Genomic DNA, 25,238 nt, shown 5'->3' with positions numbered 1-25,238 from the left:
CTTCTTCTTCTTTCTTTTTTAATTAACAATAATTGTAATTAAGAAAGGGTTTGATTTGATGGAACCCCTCACCTGACCTCCCCATTTATCAACTAATAAAAGGTATAAGTGTGGCAAATGGGTGAGACCTGCATAAATAGGTTGAGTTTCTACCCATATTGCCACCCCTAAGTGCTGCATAAATAGATAGGTATCCTAATTTAGAAAAAGACAAGGAGAGAAATAAGTAGATAGAGCTTGCTTTTACGTTTTCTATGTCAAGAAATAGTTAAATTAAGTGATTAAGAGAATAAGTGTTGAATACTGGATTTTGCCTAATACTAATGCTTTTTTCTTCAACCCTATCAACTTTTATTGCTGCATCCCCTCCCTTCCCTTTATTATTTTTATGTGTATATAAAACTTAATATTTTCTTTGATTTTATGGTACAATTCAACTCCAATACGATAAAATTTAAGTTGTACATTTATATTTTTTAAAAATAATAATAATAGTGTCAGTTATATATGAAGTAATATTGTATGCGGTGATGACGACTCTTATAAAACATGATTCCCTTTGTGAGTGTGGTGGATGAGTTATTTGTAGTTGAAGTGAGAAAAATAATAGATTATTAAAAAGGGAGTTATAAGTTGTTCTTGTAAATGAAGCATCCACCAAACACACGCAACGAACCTGCGTCTGCGTGTGGTAGCGACTAGTGTGTGTGTGTGTGTATATATATAGTTAGATGAGATGGATCTCCCTCTCTCGCTGCTACTCATCCTATAACTCCGATCATATGTGCTCACTTTCAATCCCAAGTCTTCTTCACTCTCTCTCCTTTTCTGTTCCAACACCTCGCGGACTGGAGAATTTTGCAGACTTTTCACGCGATTCTCACTCGAGATTCCCCATTTTTCTGGCAATCTTATTTTCTCGTACCTCGTGAAGCTGCTGCTACTCCGCCAGTCCGTGACAAATTCACGGAATTCTAGAATATGTGCTGAATCTTAAAAAGTTTTTTTCGTCTTTTTTTCCCTGTGTTTGGATCTGTTAGTTGTCCTGCGAGTAATGAAATCCAAATTGAACCGGAGTTTATGCATAGAGAAAACTACTAGTACGTGATTGCACTTGATGAACTGAAAAATGCAGTTCGAATGCGGGGAGCTTATTTATGTAGTGAAAGAATTTTCTAAAGCTTGGAGTTTTGAAACACATAAAGCCCTAACCTTGAAGCGCATTTAACACGGATGAAGCGGAAGCCGAATTCTCATAAATATCATCACAGATGGAAGAGGAAACTTTTGGTTGTGCTCTTACTGGTATTTTGTTTCGCGACCTTCGTTGTGATGGAATCGCAGTACAATAGCATCAAAATGCTGACATTAGTATCCCTGCCTTTACAAAAGCCGAAAATTGCTTTCCTTTTTATTGCCCGGAATCGGATTCCACTTGACATGGTTTGGGATATATTTTTCCAGGTTATTTGACTTCTCTTACCATATTTTGGTTTTATTACATTTATTGAGATTGATCATAATTCATTTAATTGCATTTACCGTTCGGTTGTTTGGTGGTTTGCTACAGTGACACAACGAATTAGTTTCCTATTGAGAATTCATATGGAAAGTGTGAAGATTAGGAGAAGCTATTGTTAACTTCTGTAACACTATACTTAAGTAGGTTGTAGACTTGTCTGATTGTAGGAGAAGGAAAACTCCACCACTCCGACCCCATTTTGTTATCTCCAAATTCTAATAACTTTGTGAAAAAGTTCATATGCAGTGTTCTATTGTCTTATCAGTTATGGTTGCCTGTGCATCACCATTAGCTATATCACTCTCCATCACTATCAGCATTCTCCATTCATGGCTGATTACTGTGAAGTGTGAACAATATATAGAGATCTGTATTTTTATCTGCAAAACTTTTGTGTTGATTTACAGGGTGATGCTGAGAATAGATTTTCTATCTACGTTCATTCAAGGCCTGGATTCTTGTTGAACTCAGCAACAACTAGATCAACGTTCTTCTTAAATCGTCAAATTAATGATAGCATACAGGTTAAATTTTGTGTAAAGATTATATCTTCTTACAGTAACAATTTCCATTATCTACCTGATGCACTTCAAACTTCTTTGCAATATTTTGGCGTAGTTATATTTTTTATTCAACTGAAAATGTGACCATATATCCATGCTGCAGTATTGGTTGCTTTGACCTATATGTTGGTTAATTTTATTAGGTAGATTGGGGAGAAGCAAGCATGATCCAGGCAGAGCGTATTTTGCTTCAAAATGCACTAACTGATCCTTTTAATGAGAGGTTTCTCTTCCTCTCAGATAGGTAAAAAAAATTGATGTCAACTGTGAGAGTTCTAGTATGTCCCCTACATTTTCCATTCCTCAAAAACTTGTATAATTTCTTTTTCTTTTCCCCCTTGTTACAGCTGCATACCTCTATATAATTTCAGCTACACATACGACTATATAATGTCTGCCTCAACTAGTTTTGTGGACAGGTATTGGGAATGCAATTAATATTTCTTAGTCTTTCTGTTTCTTGCCTCCTAAATTTCATCTCTCTAGTTTTTCCATATTTGTAGTGTTCATTGGTTTATAATTGTGGAGCAGTTTTTCTGATACGAAAGAAAGTCGTTACAATCCAAGAATGGATCCAGTGATTCCTGTTGACAACTGGAGGAAAGGATCTCAGGTAACATCTAATTTTGTTTTAGGATGCGTTTCCAGAGTTAAATTAGTTGGAAAGCTACCATCCCCAAAGTAAGGAAATATGAAAATGAAAACAGAAGAAATAAACACTATAAGTATCTCTTCGATTGTCTAGCTTGTTATCTTCTTTCATTCGCTCTTGCAGTGGGTTGTTCTGACCAGAAAGCATGCCAGGACTGTAGTTGAAGATAAAACTGTATTTCCTATCTTTCAGTTGCATTGCAAGGCAAGTGTCTCTGTCATTCTGATTTGCATCATTTTGTCATCAAGAGTTGGATGTATTTCTCAGGGAAATGACGAATCTTCCTTTTGTTCCCTCTACAAACAGAAAAGGTCTTTACCTGAATTTTGGCGAGACCAGCCTCAAGTAAGTTTCTGTCTGTTTATTTCCTTTCATGTCTCTTTCTGCAGCATATGGTATTTACACTAATGATAGACGGCTAAATATTTATGGGGCCTTTCATGATCGTGGTCATGATTAGTTGAAGGAGACTGATAATTATGTTTCTTGCAGCCTGTTGACGCGTCTAAAGAGCATAACTGTGTACCTGATGAACACTATGTTCAGACCTTGCTTGCTGTATGTTGATCCTTCTTTAGTCAACCTGCGCTAAGCATTCAGCTAGTGTTACCTGTAATATTGTCAGTATCCACTGATATCTTTGCATATTCAGCAAAAAGGCCTGGAGGGAGAAATTACTAGGAGGTCACTCACTCACAGTTCTTGGGATCTTTATTCTTCCAAAGATCCTAAAAGGCGAGGATGGCATCCCGTGACCTACAAGTTGGCTGATGCTACTTCCACGCTGATCGAATCTATCAAGGTATTTTTTCTACTGGGATGGACTTCCTGATCTTCCTATATTCCAACTTATATGATGCTGTAAAGCTAGAACCTGCAATAGTATTGGGACAACCTGAACCTGAAGCCTGCAAAAGAATTTGCATAATGTGTGGAATAAAATGTGAAAACCTTGTGGATATCCTGCCATTTGATGGTCAGACCGATTTGATTCCTTAGAGAAATCAGTACCTTAGAGTGAAACTATTGGGTGTGGACCAGGACTGCTATAATACTACAAAATTTATACACTAGAAAATACTACTTTTATCGTGTCAGAATACTACACTTCTACACTCTTGACAGTGAAAATAATAGAAATTCATGATGTCAAATGATGTTTAGGGCTTTATATATTTGATTACTTCTCCAGGGCATAAATAACATCTATTATGAGACCGAGTACAGAAGAGAATGGTGCACTAGCAAGGGGAAACCCTCTCAGTGCTTCCTTTTCGCAAGGAAGTTTACACGGCCTGCTGCCCTGCGGCTTCTTGATATGGTGAGTTAATTCTATTTTCAGTTTCTGTTTCTTTAAGATGAAAACTAGAAGCATTGGATGACTGAAGATTCACTATGAAAACTTCCAATTCCTCAATAAAATGCATTGGGCATTTCTGCAGTCTACTTTGGGAGTTTCCAGGGAAGCAACAGCAAGTAGAGCCTGATCTAGTGGGAGTAGAGGTTCAACTAGAACGGAATTTGTAACACATTGTGGATAAGCCAGAAAGTTGTATAGTAGCAAGATGGATATGGAAAATGAGTTGTATCTTGGTATTGTTGTTGTAATGAAGGTGATCGATCGTATTAATATGTTACTCTTTATTTTGAGATGCGAATGTTGCGCAATAAGGCTTGTGGCTAAGCAATTGTGAGATAGCTATAGCTGGAGTGTTAGCAGATTAGCTTTATTACCCTCAACAGTGTAGGGCCTGAAGTTGGGCCATTGTTCTGGATTGAGTGTTCCAGTTGATGGAATCATTCACTTTCGTGTATGTATATTAAAAAAAAGTGCAATTTTCGCTCAACATATACAAGTTTGGATTTCTTAGGGAAAAATGAAGTCGCAACATTTTAGGCCCATATTAGATAGTCTACTAGCAAACACAAGTGTGTAGTGAAAGAATAAGGAATCCCTGCAACTAATCCATGAAAAATACAGCCCTGTAAGGCTGTTCCAGATCCGTGTTTCCTCGTGACAATGAAATTTGCTGGTGAAGACTATTATATCTTTAGCCATGAAACAATTAAATTGAGTGGTTATGCAGCGGATTCAATTTCAAGAATCTTTGACAATCCCAATTCCCAACCACAAGTTTTCCTTTCATCTACCCACTTTTCTCGAATATCCGGCTCGGACCGTTCTAGCGTTTTAGAGTTTGCCCAACTCATTAGTTGACACCACCCACTAAATAACAATATCTATTAGCACCTAAAAGACGAGTCATAATCTGTACTAAAAATTGGGTGGCGTAAAAAGGGAGATGAATTCACATGGATGGTGTTCATTGGCGGGAGATAGAAGTGTAGAATTTGTGAGGTGAGGTCTATTTCCGAAAGTTGCCTGACTGTAGAAAAAGATAACCTGATCAAAAGGATACGTCTAGATTGTAATGAAATTGATACTTAATAAATTCGTAGGATTTCCTTCACTAGCTAATGCCACCTATAATTTCGGGACTGATTCTAGATTGTTCAATATTTATTATTGGCAGGGAAAATTGAACGGGAATCACAAGATTTCTCTAATTGAAACCCCTCAAGCATAGCAAGTGCAGGTTCTCATTTAATTCAGATAATTGCAGCAGGTGGGACACCAGAATTTATGGGGGACAAAACAGGTCCATAATGAGTATTTTTTGCATATAAATTCGAAAAGAATAATACCGGTAGCTGTTAGTTAACAAGTTTATACGGTGCACTAATCGATCAATACTACGACAGGGAGGATCACAAAAATATTTTCATCTAATCCTTTTATACTTACATACGAATATATAAATCTGTGCCAAAATAATTCAGGAAAATAAAGATCAAAATTAAAATTAAAAAAAAAATTAGTGGTCACTATTTATGCTCCTAAGAATTCCAACCGACACCAACGGTATGACCGTTGAATTAAAATGGCATTCGCCCACGTACTTAGTTAACGTCGCTTTTCTCTCCATTAATTTCTCCCAATTGACCTTTCTCATTTTTCTATTTTTTGCTATTTCATTTTTTGTATGGTAGAAAATAAATAAATCTTGAATCAACAAATTCACCTATTTACATTTTCACACACATATTTTCTAAATATGACTAATAATATCAATTAATTTTTTATTTGAAGTGTAAGGTTGAGATTCGAATAATACAAACGTAGGTCGACTACAATAATATATTGATTTATTAATAAGTAATTCCAAGTTCTAAATTTAACAGTAAACCGTGTTAACGGATAGCCTAAATTAATTAAAATTGACATTAACCTCACCTCAGAAAATCTCTTATCCATATTCCTATTTCCTACTTCAACTGCCCTACCAAGTCAAACTGTCTGCTTAACCAAATCCAGGGAAAACTGCAACACCACGTGCAGCGCAGTGCATTGGCACATCTGTACCTTAGATCAGAGACACGAAAAACATAGTACTAATATAGGGAGGCGGTTGAGGCCCAACGGTAATTTGACCTGTAGCAGTTACAATTAGTTAGTTTTTCGTTTGAATTAGTCGTACCAAATCTTCATTACTTGTCTCATAAGCCTTCTCGTGGCACCATTTGTAGGCCTCCACCTGTCTACTTTTGAATTTCTTGTGGGCAAGAATGCATAGTGCCCCCCGTGGTCGGTGGCGGTGGGGGCCAGGGGACACGATCCCACCGCCCCTACTAACCGTGAGGATGGCCGCAAATTTGTGTACTTTCTTATTTTGGGCCCCACATCCATCTAAAAGCTCACTCGCTTTTGATTAAAAAAATAGAAAAATAATAAAAAGATTGCCTTTATTATCCACCAAGTATTATACAAATAAAGATTTGTATAATGAAGTAAAGTGTGCCCACTTCAATTTACTAATTTTTATAAAGTCCTCACTGTAAATTATCAGATTTGATACTTTTTATAAAGTACCATTTGGGATGTGTAATATCATGTTTGAATTGTAAAATTTATTTTACTTTTGTAAGTATATTGATCGGAATTGGGGTTCTCAATGATCTGATAAAGATTGACATACACACATAATGCTCGGCTTGTTTCAACTAAAATCTTCCAATAATTAAGTTAATATGAGCTCGCGCTATAGGAGTTTAAAATGCAATCTCAATATAATAAATGCATACTTGTCAAATAAACATCCAATATCTTTAGGTCAAAGAGGTGAAGGTGCGCTAAGAAAGAAACAAACTCTTAAAATGTTTATAGATTTTTCTATTTTTGGAGGGCAAATCTATTCTTCATGAGCCTATTCACTGTATTTTCCCAATCATATATCTCGCGACATAATTATTACAAAATTTCGTTACGTGCTGACTGAAAATAACTAATGCTTTGGCTTATTTAATACTTAGTTATATAATAATGTAATTTTTTTTATTATTTATATTCTTGAGGTTGAATATAAAAATAAAAAGTAATGATAATAAAATGCATTTAGTATATTCTCAAATGATATGCATGCAACGGCCAAAAAGTGTAAAAGTATTATCACTTTCTCGGAATTCTTAAGGACCACCGGAGAGTTTATTTATGTGTAGAAAAGGAAAAGAGAGAATTATAGTATTTATATATACAAATTCATGTAATTTATATATATATATATTTAAAAAAAATAGCATTTGTTGTAAAGAGAGAAAGGATCGCTTTATTCCTATTTTATTTGGATTTTGCGGAAATGATAAGTGAAGGGTAAGGTCTTTGAGGGGGTGGATAGGCTGATGCCTTCTCTCTTTTTTCACAATTTGATCAAAGATATATATATATATATATATATGTATATGAGAATTTTACAAGAAAAAAGAATTTAATATGTTGGTTTTTTTCACAAAAATTGATTTGATATATATATAGTTTATTTTTTTAAGGACTATTTTCCATGATTCTTTTGAACTTTTAAAAGGTTGTACGTATTTGGGGGGAATATATGTACACATAATGTCATAACTACCCTCATGCATGTCTTCCTTACTGGTGAAGGCATGCCCAAAATTTGATCAGCAAAGTTGTGGACAATACATTAATCATAATAATATTTGCATAAATTTGAAGTGCCAAAAGTAATTTTTACCACAACAATCATTTTATAAAAATTAAAGTAGGTAGCTATATATTGATTAAAATTTCATAAAATCCCACTTTTTTCTAATATTTAATTTAATAAAAAAAAGGGGTAGCTGAGGATGGATGACAAGTCACAATTTCATTTACAAAAAGATAAAAGGAAATGAAATAAGAGTAATGAGCAGTAGAGAATAATGTAGCAACGTATGAAAAAGGTATCATGCGATAAAAAGAAGAATGTAACCAATTGCATGGTATTGTAGGAGAAGTTGGTTAGAAAAGGATCCATCAATTCAATTTTAGCTACCTTTTTATTAATATAGTTTATTTATTTAATTTCATGAATTAAGTAGTTACCAAAGTAATTAAAATGAATTATGATATATATATATAATGGAGAAAATATTCCATTTAATTAAGTACTGACTCCAACTTGATTCACAACGTCTGAATTAGATACAAAAAGGGCGTACGACACCGTATAATTCTTTCATATTTATTCTAGTCGTTAGGTCTTGAGATGCCATTCTCTCAATTTCAATTTCAAAAGAAATTATTTGTATAATTCTTATTTTTTTTCCTATAATTAATTATTTATTTAGTATCTGCTACGTGGTTTTTAATTATTAATTTTGAATTATTTTATTGCTCAGATTATGATCATGTAATTAATTCTACTGTCTAAACTAATTATAATATATATAATCTTTTGTATGATCACTTGTCATGAAATTGACGTTAATTATCGGAACTTTATTTAATTAAGAAATGAGTTTTTTTTTTTGGTTTAATCTCTCTAGATCAATGACTGATAAAATGAATTAATATTATGGAAAAAGAAAGAAAAAAGAATCTGAAGAATGAAGGATATATATATATAATAAGATGCATGGGGATGGAGGGGCAGAATAGATGCAAAAAGTTGCCTTTCTGTAAAGAAATTAAAATACCTTTGTTCTATTATTTTATATATATAAATAAAATTGGTTGAGTGGATGATTATATGATTCTTTACATGAATTTGAATTGTAAATATCGCATCTTATCAAGATAGGTTGATTTTAACTACTCTTGAGTTTTTTGAAGATCTCCAGGCATAATTTCATCATATGGCTTACGATTTTGGGGGAACTATCCACAGTTGATAAACTATGGCTATCATGCCTAGACGTTTGTATATTATGTGATGAGGGCGCAATGGAATACTCACCTATTTTTTCGATGCCGTTATGCTACAAGATGCCTGATAGTGATTCGACGGATTGTTCGATTTGAATGGCCTAATAGAGAGTGGCCACGGGACGTTGAGTGGGCTGCAAGGAAATGGAGAGAAAAATATATTATTAACTTGGCTTATCTTGCACTCCTTGCTGCTTGCATTTACCACATTTGGAGGGAACAAAATTTGAGACGCTTTGAGCATACCGAGCGACCACCGAGCATCATAACCACCATTATTATGGAAGATATTAGACAGAGGATTATCAGTGTTAATTTATCTCGTTCTGTTAGTTAATATGCGTTATATAAATTATGGCGTATCCCTTGACTTGTCAAGGGATCAACCACCAGTTGAGCATTGTTGTACTGTACAATCTTATTTTATTAATGAAATTTATATTTACCCAAAAAAAGAAAATATCGCATCTTATATTTATGGACCAATACCATAAAGTCTTGTAACTTTTCTCATAATTATAATCTCATAAAAAACCTCCAATATTCTTAATTACTATCAGCTTTTACAATTGGTAGCTGAATAAATATAGACATTACATTTTCTGGAGTTTATTAGTATAACTATATGCAATAAAAAAACAAAGGAAAAAGAAAGAAGAAGACAGATGCGCGCAGTTATAGCTCATGACGTCGGCAGCTAATTCAAACTCCAATCCAAGCTTGTCAACACATAATCTTCCCTCTTCACCCCATTAATTAATTAAGAAATAAATATTATGGAGGAAAATGACATTTTGGATAATATTATTAATTAACATAGTCCCCAACTGAGGGTCCCACCCACTCTCACTTGTATTCTAACCTCACCTTAACCTTTGAACCACCTCTTCCCCATTCTCATCAGCGATCCATCGCCTATATATTCCCCCTCCATCATCATCATCATCACAACTCATTAATCCATAATTTCTTCATTTTCATCACTTGTGTTTCACACCACATTCATTCATATTCCATTATTCCAGATTCTCTCAAGCTTTTTTTGCCTCCTCAACATCTATATAAACCTCCTTCCCCTCTCCTTTTTTCTTCACCAATCCCTCAACTCCACCTTTTCTCTCATTTTTTCTGCATCCTTTCTTTCTTTATACCAATTATTCTTTAATATAATGGCTCCAAGTTTGAGCAAAGGTGGTTCAAACGCCACTGTTCTTGTTGATGGAGTCACCGACTCTTTGATAACTCTCGATGACTCTAATTTCACTGTCAATGATCATGTCTTTCTCACTGAAGTTCCTCCTAATATCACCGCCATGCCCTCCCCCTACTTCGCCGGGGATAAGGCTGTTCCGCCTCCATCCGCTGCCTCCCCCGGCTGCTTTGTGGGGTTCGACACCAAAGAGCCCGGCAACCACCATGTTGTCCCAATTGGGAAGCTTAAGAACATTAAATTCATGTCCATTTTCAGGTTCAAAGTCTGGTGGACCACCCACTGGATCGGGAATAAGGGTTCCGACCTCGAGCGTGAAACTCAAATCGTCGTCCTTGACAAATCCGATGACAGCAAAAGACCCTACGTTGTGCTGCTTCCGCTCATCGAGGGCCCGTTTCGGGCCTCCCTCCAGCCAGGGACCGATGACTACATAGACATTTGCGTCGAAAGCGGGTCAACAAAGGTCAATGGATCCTCGTTCCGGGCCTCGCTCTACATGCACGCTGGGGACGACCCATTCACCCTCGTCAAAGACGCCATCAAGGTGGCGCGCCACCACCTCGGAACTTTCAAGCTGTTGGAGGAGAAAACTGCGCCCGGAATCGTCGACAAATTCGGGTGGTGCACGTGGGACGCGTTCTACCTGACCGTCCACCCCCAGGGCGTTTGGGAGGGGGTGAAAGGACTAGTCGACGGCGGATGCCCGCCGGGGCTGGTGTTGATCGACGACGGTTGGCAGTCCATCTGCCACGACGAGGACCCGATCACCTCCGAGGGGATGAACCGGACCTCTGCCGGTGAGCAAATGCCGTGCAGGCTCATCCAGTTCCAGGAGAACTATAAGTTCAGAGAGTACGAGAGCCCGTACAAATCCCGGCCTGGCCCGAAGACGGGGATGGGGGCCTTCATTCGGGACCTCAAGGAGAATTTTAACACTGTGGACTACGTGTACGTCTGGCATGCACTGTGTGGGTACTGGGGTGGGCTTAGGCCCAATGTTCCTGGCCTGCCCGAGGCAAAGGTGATCCAGCCCAAGTTGACACCTGGGCTCCAGACCACAATGGAAGATTTGGCTGTTGACAAGATTGTGAACAACGGTGTTGGGCTGGTCCCGCCCGAAATTGCTGACCGTATGTACGAAGGACTACACTCTCATCTGGAGAGAGTCGGAATTGATGGAGTCAAAGTGGACGTCATCCATGTAACTTCTCTTACTTCAAAGTCATCATATCCTTTTCAATTTTCTTTTGCTTCAACGCCCTTTTGATCTTCTTTTCTCCCGGATGTTTTGATGTACAGTTGTTGGAAATGCTGTGCGAGGACTATGGTGGAAGAGTGGAGTTAGCAAAAGCTTATTACGATGCATTGACATCCTCAGTGAGGAACCATTTCAAAGGGAATGGTGTGATCGCAAGCATGGAGCACTGTAATGACTTCATGTTCCTTGGTACTGAGGCCATTTCTCTCGGCCGTGTCGGTACGTTGCTGCAGAAATTCATATCTGATGATCAATTCTTTATACCCTATTATTGTCTTTCTTGCTAATTAGTACAAGTATGTGTTTGGATTGAACAGGAGATGACTTCTGGTGCACTGATCCATCCGGCGATCCCAACGGCACATTCTGGCTGCAGGGATGCCACATGGTGCACTGTGCCTACAACAGCTTGTGGATGGGCAACTTCATCCACCCCGACTGGGACATGTTCCAGTCCACCCACCCTTGTGCTGAGTTCCACGCCGCCTCACGAGCCATCTCCGGCGGACCTATTTACGTCAGTGACTCAGTCGGCAAGCACAACTTCGAGCTGCTCAAGAGCCTCGTCCTCCCCGATGGTTCCATCCTTCGCTGCGACTACTATGCTTTGCCCACTCGCGACTGCCTCTTCGACGACCCACTTCACAACGGCAAGACCATGTTGAAGATTTGGAACCTCAACAAGGTAAGACTAAATTCCAATGGAAAGTTCCAACCCTAATTTACTTTGATCGAATATCAACGGCGTTTCTCATCATATATCAATTTGGTTGCACCAGTTCACCGCAGTGGTGGGGGCGTTCAACTGCCAAGGCGGCGGGTGGAGCCGCGAAGAGCGCCGCAACAAGTGCGCTTCCGAGTACTCCCACGTTGTCTCCTCCGTGACAGGCCCCAGCGACATAGAATGGAAGCAGGGCAACAATCCAATCTCCGTCGACGGAGTTCAAACATTCGCCATGTACTTGTTCCACGAGAAGAAGCTGGTCCTCTCCAAACCATCTGGCACCATCGACTTGTCGCTGGAGCCATTCGAATTCGAGCTCATCACAGTCTCCCCTGTCAAGGTTCTGCCCAAGAGTTCCGTCCAGTTTGCTCCGATTGGTCTGGTTAACATGCTGAACACCGGTGGTGCCATTCAGTCGTTGGTGTACAATGATCGGGCGAATTCAGTTCAAATTGGAGTGAAGGGAAGTGGAGAAATGAGGGCGTTTGCTTCTCAGAGACCAGTGGTGTGCAAAGTGAACGGTGAGAGCGTGAGATTTGCGTACGAGGATTACATGGTGGTAACTCAAGTGCCATGGCCGAACTCTTCTGGGCTGTCTGTCATCGAATACTTGTTCTGATCATCATCACGAAATTAAAAAGGATGCCCAAGTTAAGATATTGTTAAGGGGCATTTGGTTTTTTTTTTTTACTGATTATCATGTATTTCTTTGAAGCAAGAAAATGTATTTCCAATCAATGAAATATGAATAAGTTGAAGTTTTTGCATCTATCCTTCTTACGCTCTACTTGTATACATTTTTTTTTTGTTTTCCCTTTTTCCATGCGATAAGTAAAAAACATGAGACGTGAGATTCGAACAAATTATATAAGAATTTTATCACAGTAAAATATTAGATCTTATTGTTTTCTATAATCAAGTTACGAAAATATTACTATACTGAAATTTGTAGTTAAATTGGGTCAATTCGAAAATGTTCTAATTTATGGATGCTTGTAGATTTATATGGTTAAATTTGGCGAAAAGATAATATTTTATTTATCAAGAAAGCATAAATATTTGTAGATGACAATATTCTGCAATTAATAGTTTACTACTTAAGAAAATTAAAAAAACAGTTTAAGGCCTTGAATCAATTATTCTCACTTATTAGGGTTTATTGACAAATTGGGCTAACCCAAGCTTCCAGGCCCAACAGATTTAAGGGCCCAATCAACTGACAAGAGTGATGATATCCGCAACTCTCTCTTCAGTTTCATCCCTCCAATTTCCTTCAGTTTTAGCTGAATTCATCCTACTCAAAAGCGACTAAACCGATTTCTCTGCTCCCATTCCTTTTAGGTCTCCTGCTAGCGACTTTAGTCCAAAAATAAGTATCGGAACAGAATGGAAATCTCGACCCGCACCAAGAAGTAACAGAGACGACGACTTCCACATTTCAGTTGTCTTCTTCTTCGTTCCATTTTCTCTGAAAAAAATCCCCACCAAATATCCAAAAACAAGCATTCCCTCTCCCCGATTTTTCATTATATATATATACATATACAGGCGCATATACATAGGACGGCTTGATTTGCGTGTGATCGCTTGAGTACTCAGATGAATAACAATTCGACGTCGCAGTACATGGACAAGCAGATCATGGATCTATCCAATTCCCAGGGCCCTGCTGCTACTAACAACAACAGTAGCAGCAGTAACAATGACTTCATCGATTTCATGAACCGTCCGCCGGAGAAGAAAGACGACATCGTTCCCAGCTATGATTTCATGCCGATTCGAACCGCAGTCGGACCGTCTTCGCCGACTGTCGCCCGGTCTTCGAATTTTGATTCCGGTGACGATGATGCTCCCCACAGGACGTGGAATTCTTTTGATTCCAAACCAAATGCCTCTTCAATCAGGGTATTTTGCTAAAACCTCATTTTTCTGATCTCTGACCTTGTTTTAGTGTATGCGTCTGTGTTTGAATGTAGGTACGATTATCTGTTGTTTTGATTCCGTGTTTGGCCGAGAATGGTTTGTTCTGTGATTTTGGGTGGGATGAATGATAGTAGTGATTTTATAGGGAAGAAAGCTGTTAATTTTGGTACGGAATTGGTTTGGGAATTTGTAACGGTTGAAATGCTTTTCTCCTTTGTTTGCTGGGAGCTGTTTTCGGATTGCTTTCACTCTTTGATTGTTGGCTTACTACTATGCTTAATTACTTTTTTCAGTGAATGGTACTTTATCTCTTAGGGGGAGTGTATAAGTATTTTGCTCTTTACGGGACTGGAGCTGCTGGGATGGGAATGACATGGTTAATTATGAGGAGATTTTGATTTTACTGTTCTATGTATTACGAGGCACCCTTGAGGGGATTTCCTTGGTGCATTGTTGATTGTTCATTTTTTTGTTTTGTTTTCAGAATTACAGTTCTCTTGATGCTGATGAACCTGCCAAATTTATTTTGGGGAAGAATCATAAACCTAGCAATGTGCCTTTGGATGTGTCTTTGGTTTCCGAGATTGATAAGACAATGAAAAAGTATATGGAGAATCTTATGCATGAAGTCGATAAGATGAGTGCACGATTATCACAATTGGAGACAAGAACTCGCAGCCTGGAAAATTCCATTGATGATCTAAAGGTGTCTGTTGGGAGCAACTGCGGCAGCACTGATGGAAAAATGAGACTCTTGGAGAATATTTTGAGAGAGGTATCTTCGACGTCTCTACCTATTTGTATATGCTTTTAAGGAGCATAGATATATGTGATACGTAGTTGACATGGATTAGCAGCCTGCATGTTATTGTTGGGGGACAGTGTTCCTTTTACTTTCCTTTATAATCGTCTCTTGATAACTCTTTTTTTGCAGCTTGCCTGATAACTTAATTTGGCCAATTCAGTGTTTCAGCCCATATCTTAGAGCTTGTTATATTAGATTGAAGCATTAACCTTTGAATTGTTAATTAGAGAAAAGTAGTAGTTCTTATGACGATATTGTGCATCCCCTTCAATCTTTTTGATTCTAAACTTTTCAGGAGTGATGAAAAACTGCAACAGCTACATTTTATATGCCTAATCAAATTACAGCTATATGGATCATAGTTGGAAGTTTAACATAAACTATGAAAATTAAAATATTATGCAGGTTGTCTGTATCCTATTTACTTTACATAGATCAATTTCATTATTCACATTCATTTAGAGAAGCAGGGAAGAAATCAGCAGTACCTGAATTGCATCTTAAGTTAGTTGGTTATGCAGGCATTTTAGTTGCTTACATGGTGCCTTATGACAGCTCTGTATACTTATTCCTGTTCTAATATCTAGACATCCTAAAAGTTGCAAGCATTAAATTAATGGGACACTTTTACTGCCTATGCTCTAGCCTGCTTTACTGTCATTCTACCTTTTCTATAACATAATTAAATTTAAGACTACAATTGAATGTTCGAGTACTGTCTAGATTGAAGGTGTATTTTGAATCCAAATTGCTGTAGGTTTGACGGTCCCTGATTCAGTGCTGTAATATTTAAGCTTCAGTTAAGCTTGTCATTTGTAGCATGTTTAAGCTGCATCCTTAACCTTCTTGCACCTTCTTGGTTATCATAATATTGTCTGCAGGTGCAAACAGGCGTACAGGTGATAAGGGATAAACAAGAAATAGTAGAAGCTCAATTGCACATTGCTAAGCTGCAGGTTCCGAAGGTGGAACAGGTTGACAGCAAGAACACTGCACACACTGATTCTTCGCAGACAGGAGTACCTGCTCCCCAGCAGTTCTCTACTGCTTCTGTGACACAGCCACCTCCAACTCCACCTCCATCTAATGCTCCTCCACCGCCTCCACAGCAGAACTTACAACCTCAGGTTCAGCTTCCTAACCAGTTCCCCCAAAACCAAGTTCCTCCTGTCTCTCAGCGTGAGTCTTACTTTCCCCCATCCAGTCAACCTCCAGAAAACCCAAGTCAGCAGTACCAAATATGCCCACCACAGCAGCAGCTGCAACCTGCCCCTCCCCCACCCCAGCACCAATATCAGTCACCTCCTCAGCCACATTACTCTCAGCCTCCGCCGCCTTCTCAACCACACCCTCCATTCTCAGCTGTTAACCCCTCTCTACCTCAGCCACCATTAGGTCATCATCCTGAAGAAACACCATATATGCCAGCCCAAACTTATTCAGCAGGTATTCGCCCACCTTCCTCTCATCCATCCACTGGAGTTCCTCCCCCTACCTCTCAACAATACTATGGTGCTACTCCCAATGTGTATGAGCCTCCATCCAGCAGGCCTGGTCCAGGATATTCTGGTTCTTTTGGTCCATCATCCACTCATGGGGAACCATATCCATACAGCAGCTCTCCATCAAAGTACGGTGGTGGTTCCCCTATAAAACCCCAGCATCTTTCTTCTTCTGGTATGGGCCATGGTGGTGGCAGTGGTCATCCACAGCTACCTACTGCCAGAATATTACCTCAGGCATTGCCAACAGCCTCTGCAGTAGGTGGTGGGTCTGGATCTGGTGGTGGTTCTGGGAACAGGGTTCCTATCGATGATGTGGTTGACCGAGTGACAAATATGGGATTTCCAAGAGACCAAGTGAGGGCAACAGTTCGCAAGTTAACAGAAAATGGGCAAGCGGTTGATTTGAATGTAGTCTTGGACAAGTTGATGAATGATGGGGATGGACAAGCTCCACGAGGTTGGTTTGGCCGGTAATAGGGTTACTTTTGTAGAATTTGAATTACCCATTTCTGAGTTAACTCTGCTGAAAAAGATAACTTCTCCTGTAATTTGCTTCTACACTGTTTGCATTTTTTTTGTTAATAGAGGTGTTCATAAAACCTTTATTCTTGTCTGTCATTGTGACTTGTTGCTGTGATTCTCCGTTTTCCTTTTTCTGGAGTGGTATTTCCAGATATATATATATATTCCTAACTTCTAACCATTGTCTCAACATATTTCTTTTGGAGTATGATGACGAGGCCTTACAACTCCTGGTCTAGAATGTTCCGGAGCACATCAATTTAAACAAGTTGTTGCCATTTTCTCTATGATGTAGGGAATCAGGCACCACCTATATGTTTCTTGATTTCTTTCTAGATACAAGATACAGCTGTCTTTCCAAACATATAAATGTAAAATTATGTATAGGCGGGCAGACACATTTTGTACTACAACAACAGAAGTCATTGACGGCTTTCGCATTTGAGGCTCATATATTTTCATCTCTTTCATTTTATTTTTCTCAAAGAATATAAAATTTGAATATTGTACATCAATTAATTAATCCATAGCAAACAAATGCATAGATTGCAAGACTGAATATTGAATATTGTTTTGCTAGTTGCCTCATTCAAAGCAAGCTATTAACCTGCCATAAATTTTTCAACCTTTAACTCGCATTCATAAATATGTATATAGGCCCTATTACTGTAACTTATTTATACTTGGAAACACGATTTTGAGCACTCGTTCCTCAAAACACAATCTCCGGTTATTGGCAATTAACTTGATATATATATTTGTTCATGTTTGTTACGATAAAAATGCATAAATAATTTTCAAGGACAAAAAGGTAAATTGGATGTTTGTTTCACCTCCTCAACTGGGACCGGGAGTGGGAGGTAGGCTGTAGAAGCCCTGTCCTCAACCTGACAAAAACCAAAATAAAGGGGGCTAATCTACAATAACACAAAAGATCAAACACCAAACTGTAAATGCTATATAATTCCAGGTCTCAAACACACATATTTTTCCACCCAAACAGTGCAGTAAAACGAAGAGCGAGCACGCTTCGCACATTTCTTCAAATTATGGGTTCTTCTTAATTTTTTTTTGTCCTATCCAATCCCTAAACCCCCTTTCAGCTTTTTCCTCTCCTCCATCCTAGAGAGAGAAAACTGAGAAATATACATACATAAGACACACAGCTCAACGCATACACAACCGCGGGATTATGAAAAATATTAGAAGAATAGGGCAGTAGAATTCCTGGGTCTGGTGTCGATTGAATCTCCATCCAATGAAATATATGTAAAGCCGATACGTATTTACGAATAGAAGGAACGAGGAATAAAAACCCTAGGCAAAATCCCGTTTATCAGGTTTGCTGAGCTACCTCTCCATTGTTATTTTCCTATTAAGCTTTATGTACGAGCGACTGCGTTGCATATGAGCTTTTAATATGCTGTCTATTTTGCCTTTTTATTGTGTGATTGATTCCTGTTCAATTTTTTTCCCAAGCAAAAAACCTCTTTCTCACTGTATTTTTTTTTTAATTTTTTCTTGATTTTGATATGTAGGTCTGAGAATGTGCGTTGTTTCAGTGAGTACCGGTAATTAGAAATATTTTTGTACTTTTTATTGAAGATAGGATTGACGGAAGCTCTGGATGAGTGTGTTTTTGTGTGGGATATTGATTCTGGATGCCTCTTCATTGTATCTGTAATTATATATGGATTGCAGCGAACTCATACAAATAGGTTTCCTTACAAAATACTTGCCTGTAAAAAGCACTACCCTTCCCTATTTAAAGAATTCAACTGGGAGTTTTGGATTTAAGTACCCAATGACAGTGAGGAAAGGCAGTTGGTTGCTAGGTCATGTGCACTGCATGTCAGCTGATTTGGAGTTTCCTACATTTCTATAAGAATATATGACTTCCATGTGTGAGATTGGAGGAAATATCTAGATTCTGAAACTGATTGCTGATCCCAAATTGCTTTTAACTTCTACTGCAGTTCTGCCACATGTAACTATTTTCTTGAAAAATCCATACTCCGCTTGGCCTGAATGATTATAGTAGTTTACTGGTACATATCCTAGCTAATTAAACATGAAGATGGGTGTTTATGTTTATATCTAAAGTGAGAATGATGAACTTTGTAGGTGCCTTCTCATAGATAGTTTAAACCATCTTTTCGAAATTTAAGTAAGTTTAAGTTATCTTAGCAGTGTATATGTCAGGTTAGGAAATGCATTTTGAAAAGATTGTTCGCAGGCGCTAGCTGATTGCCTATAGCTCCCATGTGATTGGACATCCTTATTTGAATATGAAGGTCCTGAGGGTTGGGGAAGTTAGCAGCTGCTGTGAGTTCTTGTGTTTACCCCTAAAATAGTTAACCCAGCAATCTGACTGCCTAAACAATAGGAATTAGAAGTTTAGGACCATATTTAAGCTTCAGATCTGGACATGTTTCTTGGGAGCAAAAATGTAGTAGCAGACAGATCTTTGAATGAAATATGCTTCAAATATCTCCTTCACTCAATCCAATCTATATGAATACTTCATCTAGTAGACAACTCAAATTGTCTGCTGATTCGAGTCCTGCCGCTTAATAATCCCTTTATGGGTGAGTCCCTATTAATTTATCATTCTCCATTTTTTGATTTCATATATCATATTCAACAGCTCAGTCTCCTTTCTGGAGGACCCGCTTTACCTAGTTAAAATTTTTACAGGAGGAATGAAATCTGTTTGGCATTTTAATGCTCCCTACTACACTCTCATCCTCTTGATGTGACATAGGAAAGAGGGAAAGAATTATTATGCATTATTATGGCAATATGCACTTATATTTAATATTATGAAATTGAATTGAGAACCCCATGTTTTTTGGTACATAACTGGTTTAGCTCTTTTAAATGGTCTGATCTAGTTGCTGTGATGTTATAATTTTTGTTTTAGTTTTCGAAATTATTGACAGTTGGAAATTGTGCTTTGTTATTTTGCACCAGTTGATTTAGCCGTATAAACCTTGTTTTTCCTTCCTTGATATGGGCTTCTCCCTTTTCAGGTCCTGGAGCTACCACAGATCGATTTATGGGACTTTGGTTAACTCCACCAACGCATCAGCTAGAAGAATAGAACTACAGGGCATAACTAACCTGATATATTTTGTTCCTTTACAAACATCCCCATGGAGCTAAAGGTTTCTTCGGAAAAGCCTGGATTTTCATCGTCTGATTGCGGCAGTGATCCTGATGAGAAAGAAATCAGTGAAGGTGAAGATGAGGATGATGATCGTAACCATAAGCATCGTCGACGCGAAGCACGTTCTCAATCTCTGGAGGAGAATTCTATTGATCAAGGTTTGGCAAGACCATATAGAAAAAGGAACAGGCCTTTTGAAAATGGGTACTCTTACAGGGAAGGTGACCCTCAATCAGGTGAAACCTGGAAAAATTATAATATTGCTACGGAGAGAGACTTCTCAAGGTTTGAGAAGAGACGTTCATACCAGGCCTCATATTCTAGAGCTCCCCTGGAATTAAACCAAAGAATCAGGGTAAACCAAACACTGTCAGGTGAAGTTGGCCCTGTTAGAGGTAGAGGAAGGGATCCTATTTCCTGGGGCATTCGAGATTCCAGGCTTGGCTTGGTTGATGTTGCATCTCAAATTGCTCAACCTGGACCTGTTCCTTCCGCCCTGTTTGGGAGAGGCTTGCCAAATATGTCTACTGCACCGAGCACATCCTGGAATGCATTTGGATTGGTTCCAGGAGTTCCTAATGGTGGACTTGACTCACTTCACCCCCTAGGTTTGCAAGGGGCGTTAAGACCAGCTATTAGTCCACCAATGAGCATTGGGATTCCACGGCAAAGGTGTAGAGACTTTGAGGAACGTGGTTTTTGCCTTAGAGGAGACATGTGCCCAATGGAACATGGTGTTAATCGTATTGTAATCGAAGATGTTCAGGTGTGTGAACTGTGCAACTGATAAGTCCTTTTTATTGTAGTATAATTCACTTGTGTGTTTGGAATTCCTTTGCTGGTTGTTCAAACTTTGAAACAAGTACTTGATTGTTTCAGAGTACTTGATTCAGATGTTTCACATATCTATGTTCTGGAACAATTAGCTGGCTGTGCATGAAAAATGCATTTAAGAGAACGATTTTGTAGTAAGAAATTAAGTTTTTATATGTTTTTAAAACTTGCAAGCTGTCTTAAGTTTCATATTTCTACAGATTCGATCAACTTCTTTAGTTTGGGGACTTTTAGAGTGGTATTGACGTCCATGCATCGGAAGGTTGTTACAAATATAGCGTGGCGGTAGTTCTTCCCCATCTTTTAAGGATTCCTGTTGTTCGGATTCCTTATATCTACCTGAACTCATGACTATAATTAAATACCTTAATCAAGAAAAATATGTTGTTTTGATTTGTTCTTTATTATTTGGAAGAATAGAAATAGGAATATCCCTTGGTTCGAATTCGTAAGGAACTTCTAGTTACACAAATCTGAAAAGTTTCCATGCTAGTATCACTGTCTGCCTATGTTCATGGATAGTGTCATCACTGTAGCCAAGAAAGAAACAAGTCACCTGCTGTTATTAGATTTTTGTCTTTCTGACAATTCAATAGATTAGCACTTCTGCCCTGCAATCTCTTTTGGATGAGAATATCTTTTTAATATATATGGTCATTTCGCCCGAGATTTATCCATTAGTTTTCCATTCAGATTTTGATTGGTTGTACTTATCACAATCACTTGATTAACTATTGTGTCTAAAATTTGCAGAGCCTTTCACAGTTCAATCTCCCTGTTTCACTTCCTGGTTCACAGCTTATGGGGACATCTTCTGCACAAGGAGCTTTACCTGTAGTAAATAGCAAAGCTTTTCCTTCAAAAAATAGCAAGTCTGGAATGACTGAGGATGGGTTTTCCCTGAATGGTGGTGTCATGGGAGGTTCTGTGGTGGGGGCATCTGATGTGTATGATCCAGATCAACCTTTATGGACAAACGATAACCCTGAAACATCAGCAGCACTCCTAGCACTTAATCAATCGAATGCTGATGAAACAGAGGCTTTCCTGGATATGGACCCATCTGATCGGCAGAACATTGAATCATATGAAGGATTTAATGATGAACGTCCACTTAGAAATGCCTCAACTGCTGGATCTCAGAGTTCATCTGTTTGGGGTCGCATAGGTAGTTCAAAACGTGGTTCCGGAGTAAAGGAAAAAAGTGATTCTGTTGCACCACCCTCTAGTTATCTTGAAAGGAACATCAATGGTGAGGAGGCTCGAAAGACAAGTCTTCCCAGTGTTCCAGATCAAGGAAAGTGGACTAGTGCAGATGGAAATGGTCCATTACTTAAGGAATCATCTCTGAAGCCACATGGTGATTCTGTTCGAAATATTCGAAAACCATCTCAAAAGGCACTTCGCACTCTATTTGTCAATGGCATTCCTTTGAAAGATAACAAAAGGGAAGCTCTTCTTTCACATTTTCAGAAATTTGGTGAGGTCATCGACATTTATATTCCCATGCACAGTGAACGGGCTTTTGTGCAATTTTCAAAAAGGGAAGAAGCGGAAGCCGCATTAAAGGCACCTGATGCAGTAATGGGCAATCGATTTATCAAGCTTTGGTGGGCAAATCGAGATAATATTCCTGATGATGGGATAAGTGGCACCAGTAATGTCCCAATTACTCCTCGTGGAGTGACAGTTAAGCCTGCTCTTCCACATTCATTTGTCCTTGATAAAGGGAAAGAAACTCCTCATCTGCCAGGTGGCAAAGATGGTAATGCTCATGGCGCTGGTACTCAAGTTCCAGTCTATGAACATCCCAAGCCTATGGTGGCTAATGGTCCCAAAGCTCTTCCCCCACAACAAAAGAAATTGGAGAGCTTAGAGCTTTTAAAGGAAGAACTTCGTAAGAAGCAGGAGATGCTGGAACAGAAACGAAATGAGTTTCGCCGCCAATTAGACAAACTCGAAAAACAAGTAATTCTCGAATTTCTGCATTTAGACTATGCCAGAAGAAATGTTTTGAGTTGTTAAAATTTTCTAATGCTCATGCCAGTTTTTTTGCAAATTTTCTTTCTCCTTTCCACATTGAGTTTCTGACATTTTAGTCCCTGGAGTGGCATAGGTTTCTCATTTTTGGTGTTTATCTGGCACAGCTGTCTCTGTTTTGGTGCTTGTAAACAAGCAGCCTCTAAATAAAGGATTATGAGATAGGTGCTAGTGCAAAGTTGACCCTGCTTATTTTGGGGGTGGCTTGGTGTTGATTTGGATGTAGTTGCTACTTGAATTAATGGGCTGATGCAGATAACGGGAAAAGTGATTGTTTTCAGGAATGAAGTGTTGTACCTATGCAAGTCTCCTTTTTTCTTTTATAAATGAAAGTATTTGCATTATGGAGTTATTGTTGGTAAAATGACATGAAACACAAAGTCCCATTCAACTTCTAATATTGGTCGAAGATTCTTTTGCCCGCTTGCTTCCATGGTTTGCCATCCTCAAGTTTTCATCCTTTTGCAGGCTGTGGGCTCCAAGGACGTGACTGTATCAGATCTGACCACTAGAAGATCTAAAGGTGAAATACCACCTGATCATGCAAAAGCAGAAACTTCCAAGTCATCACCAAGAGATGCCATAACCACTGGCAACGACACTTCTGCTGAGCATGTTGTCCCACATGCTTCCACTTCAAATCCAAGTGCGCCTGTGCGGGAACCTTTGAAACCTTCACATCGCCCGCTAGCAGCCGCTGGGCCACCTTTTACAGCAAACAGATTCAAACTGGATAATCGGCCCACAGCTTTCAGAATTCTTTCACCATTGCCTGCTGGCCTTGCAAATGTAATTTCTTACTTTCTTTCATATATATCGTCATGTATTTATTTCTCTTTGGATGAAATTTACATTGCCCATATAATTCAGGTGAGCTGTTCTTGTCAAATGGCTATTTTACATGCATGCACCTCCATTGGCCTCTTATATCATGGATTACGTACTTTGTGTACTACTGAGGTTATAACTTTCTGTTGGAAGTATTGGTATAGTGGTGTAGGACTTTTCGGGATTCTTGAATATATAAAACTCTTGAGTTAGTATATGAGATCGGGGAACTGAGTATTTTCTCTTGAGTTAGTATATTACCAGCATACGTTGAGTAGCTATCATGTGAATTATATGACGTTACCCAGTTTATACTATATGATTATAAACAATTGAGTCTCTGTTTATTAGGTCGCTGCTTTGGAGGAGCACTTCTCTACCTATGGTGATCTTTCTTCTGTGGAAATGGAAGAGTCAAAGCTTCAAGAGACTAATGATGCTTCAGTGCCATCTGATATTTCAGCTCGTATTTCCTTCACAGCACGACGGTTTGCTGAGAAAGCATTCTTGCATGGTAAATGCTGGCAAGGCCACAAGTTGCAGTTTATGTGGCTGACATCTACTAGTTCTGGGAAGGAAGGTGGTGCCGCTGGAAATCTTTCATCTTCGCCTAATATGACATCAGATGCTAAGGTTCAGCCTACTGGAGAGGATGCATCCATGCATTCTCAGAAAATTTCTGGAAAAGAAGGTGCTATTTCTGGAAATCTTTCGTCTTCTTCCAATACGATATTAGATTCTAATGTTCAGCCTAGCGGAGAAGACGCCTCCACCCATCAGCAGGAGATTGCCGCCTCAGAAACTGGTGAACCTGACCACCCAGCAACAGAAGTTGATGCAGATTCCACTGAACAGGACAAAGATGCTAAATCTTTTTCAACCTCATTTTAAAGCAAAAAGCAGCTTTCTTGAAGCTCTTGGACCCTCCACGATGCTTGTTGAGTTGTACAGTGAGGTAAAAATGATTTTCAAAATTAAATACAATTCATATGGTCTAGCTATAGCTAAATTCTGGTTTCAGCCTTATATTTCCCATTTTTGCGATATGTAAAAAGAAATCTCTGATTTTCAACTCTTTTCTGTTATTACCTTCAACTTGTATTGTTTTGTGTTCCTTTCTCTATTGATATTTCTAGGAACAAGGAGTAGAATTGAAAAAATTCGTTCCGTACTTTGGAACATTGAGCCTCCGGTCTGCTGTTTTTACATTGTGGAATTATTTAAACAACTTGCTTTCACATGTTATAACAGTCTTGGCTTCAATGTTACTTCTGCTTTTTGGATGATACATCTCACAAAATTGTGAAGTTGAAAGTTTTTAACATCATATGCTATTGTTTGTTTGGAATCAAACATATGACGCCAAACTTAAATTGGGTTAGCTATGCTGCATATTGTCTTACTTTCTCGTATGTGTACAC

General features: G+C 38.6%; 4 protein-coding genes across 5 annotated transcripts; all 4 read left to right on the top strand.

Moving 5' to 3' along the window:
* On the top strand, positions 620-4,387 carry LOC105177105. The gene is made up of 11 exons (XM_011100135.2): positions 620-1,464; positions 1,930-2,046; positions 2,229-2,329; positions 2,433-2,504; positions 2,617-2,698; positions 2,861-2,941; positions 3,044-3,082; positions 3,230-3,295; positions 3,390-3,539; positions 3,930-4,058; positions 4,180-4,387. The coding sequence occupies exons 1-11, from the start codon at positions 1,234-1,236 to the stop codon at positions 4,222-4,224; spliced, it is 1,113 nt and encodes a 370-aa protein (XP_011098437.1). The 5' UTR covers positions 620-1,233; the 3' UTR covers positions 4,225-4,387.
* LOC105177104 (galactinol--sucrose galactosyltransferase) lies at positions 9,943-12,960 on the top strand. Its single transcript, XM_011100134.2, has 4 exons — positions 9,943-11,410; positions 11,509-11,686; positions 11,785-12,152; positions 12,247-12,960. Exons 1-4 carry the CDS (start codon positions 10,166-10,168, stop codon positions 12,808-12,810), a joined length of 2,355 nt encoding a protein of 784 aa, XP_011098436.1. The 5' UTR covers positions 9,943-10,165; the 3' UTR covers positions 12,811-12,960.
* Positions 13,524-17,124, top strand: LOC105177103 (protein diaphanous homolog 1). Its single transcript, XM_011100133.2, has 3 exons — positions 13,524-14,096; positions 14,599-14,889; positions 15,801-17,124. The coding sequence occupies exons 1-3, from the start codon at positions 13,791-13,793 to the stop codon at positions 16,896-16,898; spliced, it is 1,695 nt and encodes a 564-aa protein (XP_011098435.1). The 5' UTR covers positions 13,524-13,790; the 3' UTR covers positions 16,899-17,124.
* Positions 17,939-25,100, top strand: LOC105177102 (zinc finger CCCH domain-containing protein 41). 2 transcript variants are annotated; one of them, XM_020699091.1, is made up of 6 exons: positions 17,939-18,286; positions 18,485-18,517; positions 19,979-20,881; positions 21,703-22,917; positions 23,458-23,778; positions 24,169-25,100. In XM_020699091.1, the coding sequence occupies exons 3-6, from the start codon at positions 20,102-20,104 to the stop codon at positions 24,706-24,708; spliced, it is 2,856 nt and encodes a 951-aa protein (XP_020554750.1). In that variant the 5' UTR covers positions 17,939-18,286; positions 18,485-18,517; positions 19,979-20,101; the 3' UTR covers positions 24,709-25,100. The 2 variants fall into 2 exon arrangements, with proteins under 2 accessions (XP_020554750.1, XP_011098434.1); XM_011100132.2 differs by lacking the exon at positions 18,485-18,517.

The sequence above is a fragment of the Sesamum indicum genome, linkage group LG15 (assembly GCF_000512975.1).
Source record: "Sesamum indicum cultivar Zhongzhi No. 13 linkage group LG15, S_indicum_v1.0, whole genome shotgun sequence".
NCBI lineage: Eukaryota > Viridiplantae > Streptophyta > Magnoliopsida > Lamiales > Pedaliaceae > Sesamum > Sesamum indicum.
Note: the sequence above shows the minus strand (reverse complement) of the source record. Positions and strands in the feature narration are given on the sequence as shown.

Coding starts and splice junctions, on each gene's coding strand:
- LOC105177105 (XM_011100135.2), top strand. CDS start 1,234: ATGAAGCGGAAGCCGAATTCTCATAAATATCATCACAGATGGAAGAGG. Junction 2,505..2,616: donor TCAACTAGTTTTGTGGACAG/GTATTGGGAATG, acceptor ATTGTGGAGCAG/TTTTTCTGATACGAAAGAAA. Junction 2,942..3,043: donor TCTTTCAGTTGCATTGCAAG/GCAAGTGTCTCT, acceptor CTCTACAAACAG/AAAAGGTCTTTACCTGAATT.
- LOC105177104 (XM_011100134.2), top strand. CDS start 10,166: ATGGCTCCAAGTTTGAGCAAAGGTGGTTCAAACGCCACTGTTCTTGTT. Junction 11,411..11,508: donor TCAAAGTGGACGTCATCCAT/GTAACTTCTCTT, acceptor TTTGATGTACAG/TTGTTGGAAATGCTGTGCGA. Junction 12,153..12,246: donor AGATTTGGAACCTCAACAAG/GTAAGACTAAAT, acceptor TGGTTGCACCAG/TTCACCGCAGTGGTGGGGGC.
- LOC105177102 (XM_011100132.2), top strand. CDS start 20,102: ATGGAGCTAAAGGTTTCTTCGGAAAAGCCTGGATTTTCATCGTCTGAT. Junction 22,918..23,457: donor TAGACAAACTCGAAAAACAA/GTAATTCTCGAA, acceptor ATCCTTTTGCAG/GCTGTGGGCTCCAAGGACGT. Junction 23,779..24,168: donor TGCCTGCTGGCCTTGCAAAT/GTAATTTCTTAC, acceptor TCTGTTTATTAG/GTCGCTGCTTTGGAGGAGCA.
- LOC105177103 (XM_011100133.2), top strand. CDS start 13,791: ATGAATAACAATTCGACGTCGCAGTACATGGACAAGCAGATCATGGAT. Junction 14,097..14,598: donor CAAATGCCTCTTCAATCAGG/GTATTTTGCTAA, acceptor TTTTGTTTTCAG/AATTACAGTTCTCTTGATGC. Junction 14,890..15,800: donor TGGAGAATATTTTGAGAGAG/GTATCTTCGACG, acceptor TATTGTCTGCAG/GTGCAAACAGGCGTACAGGT.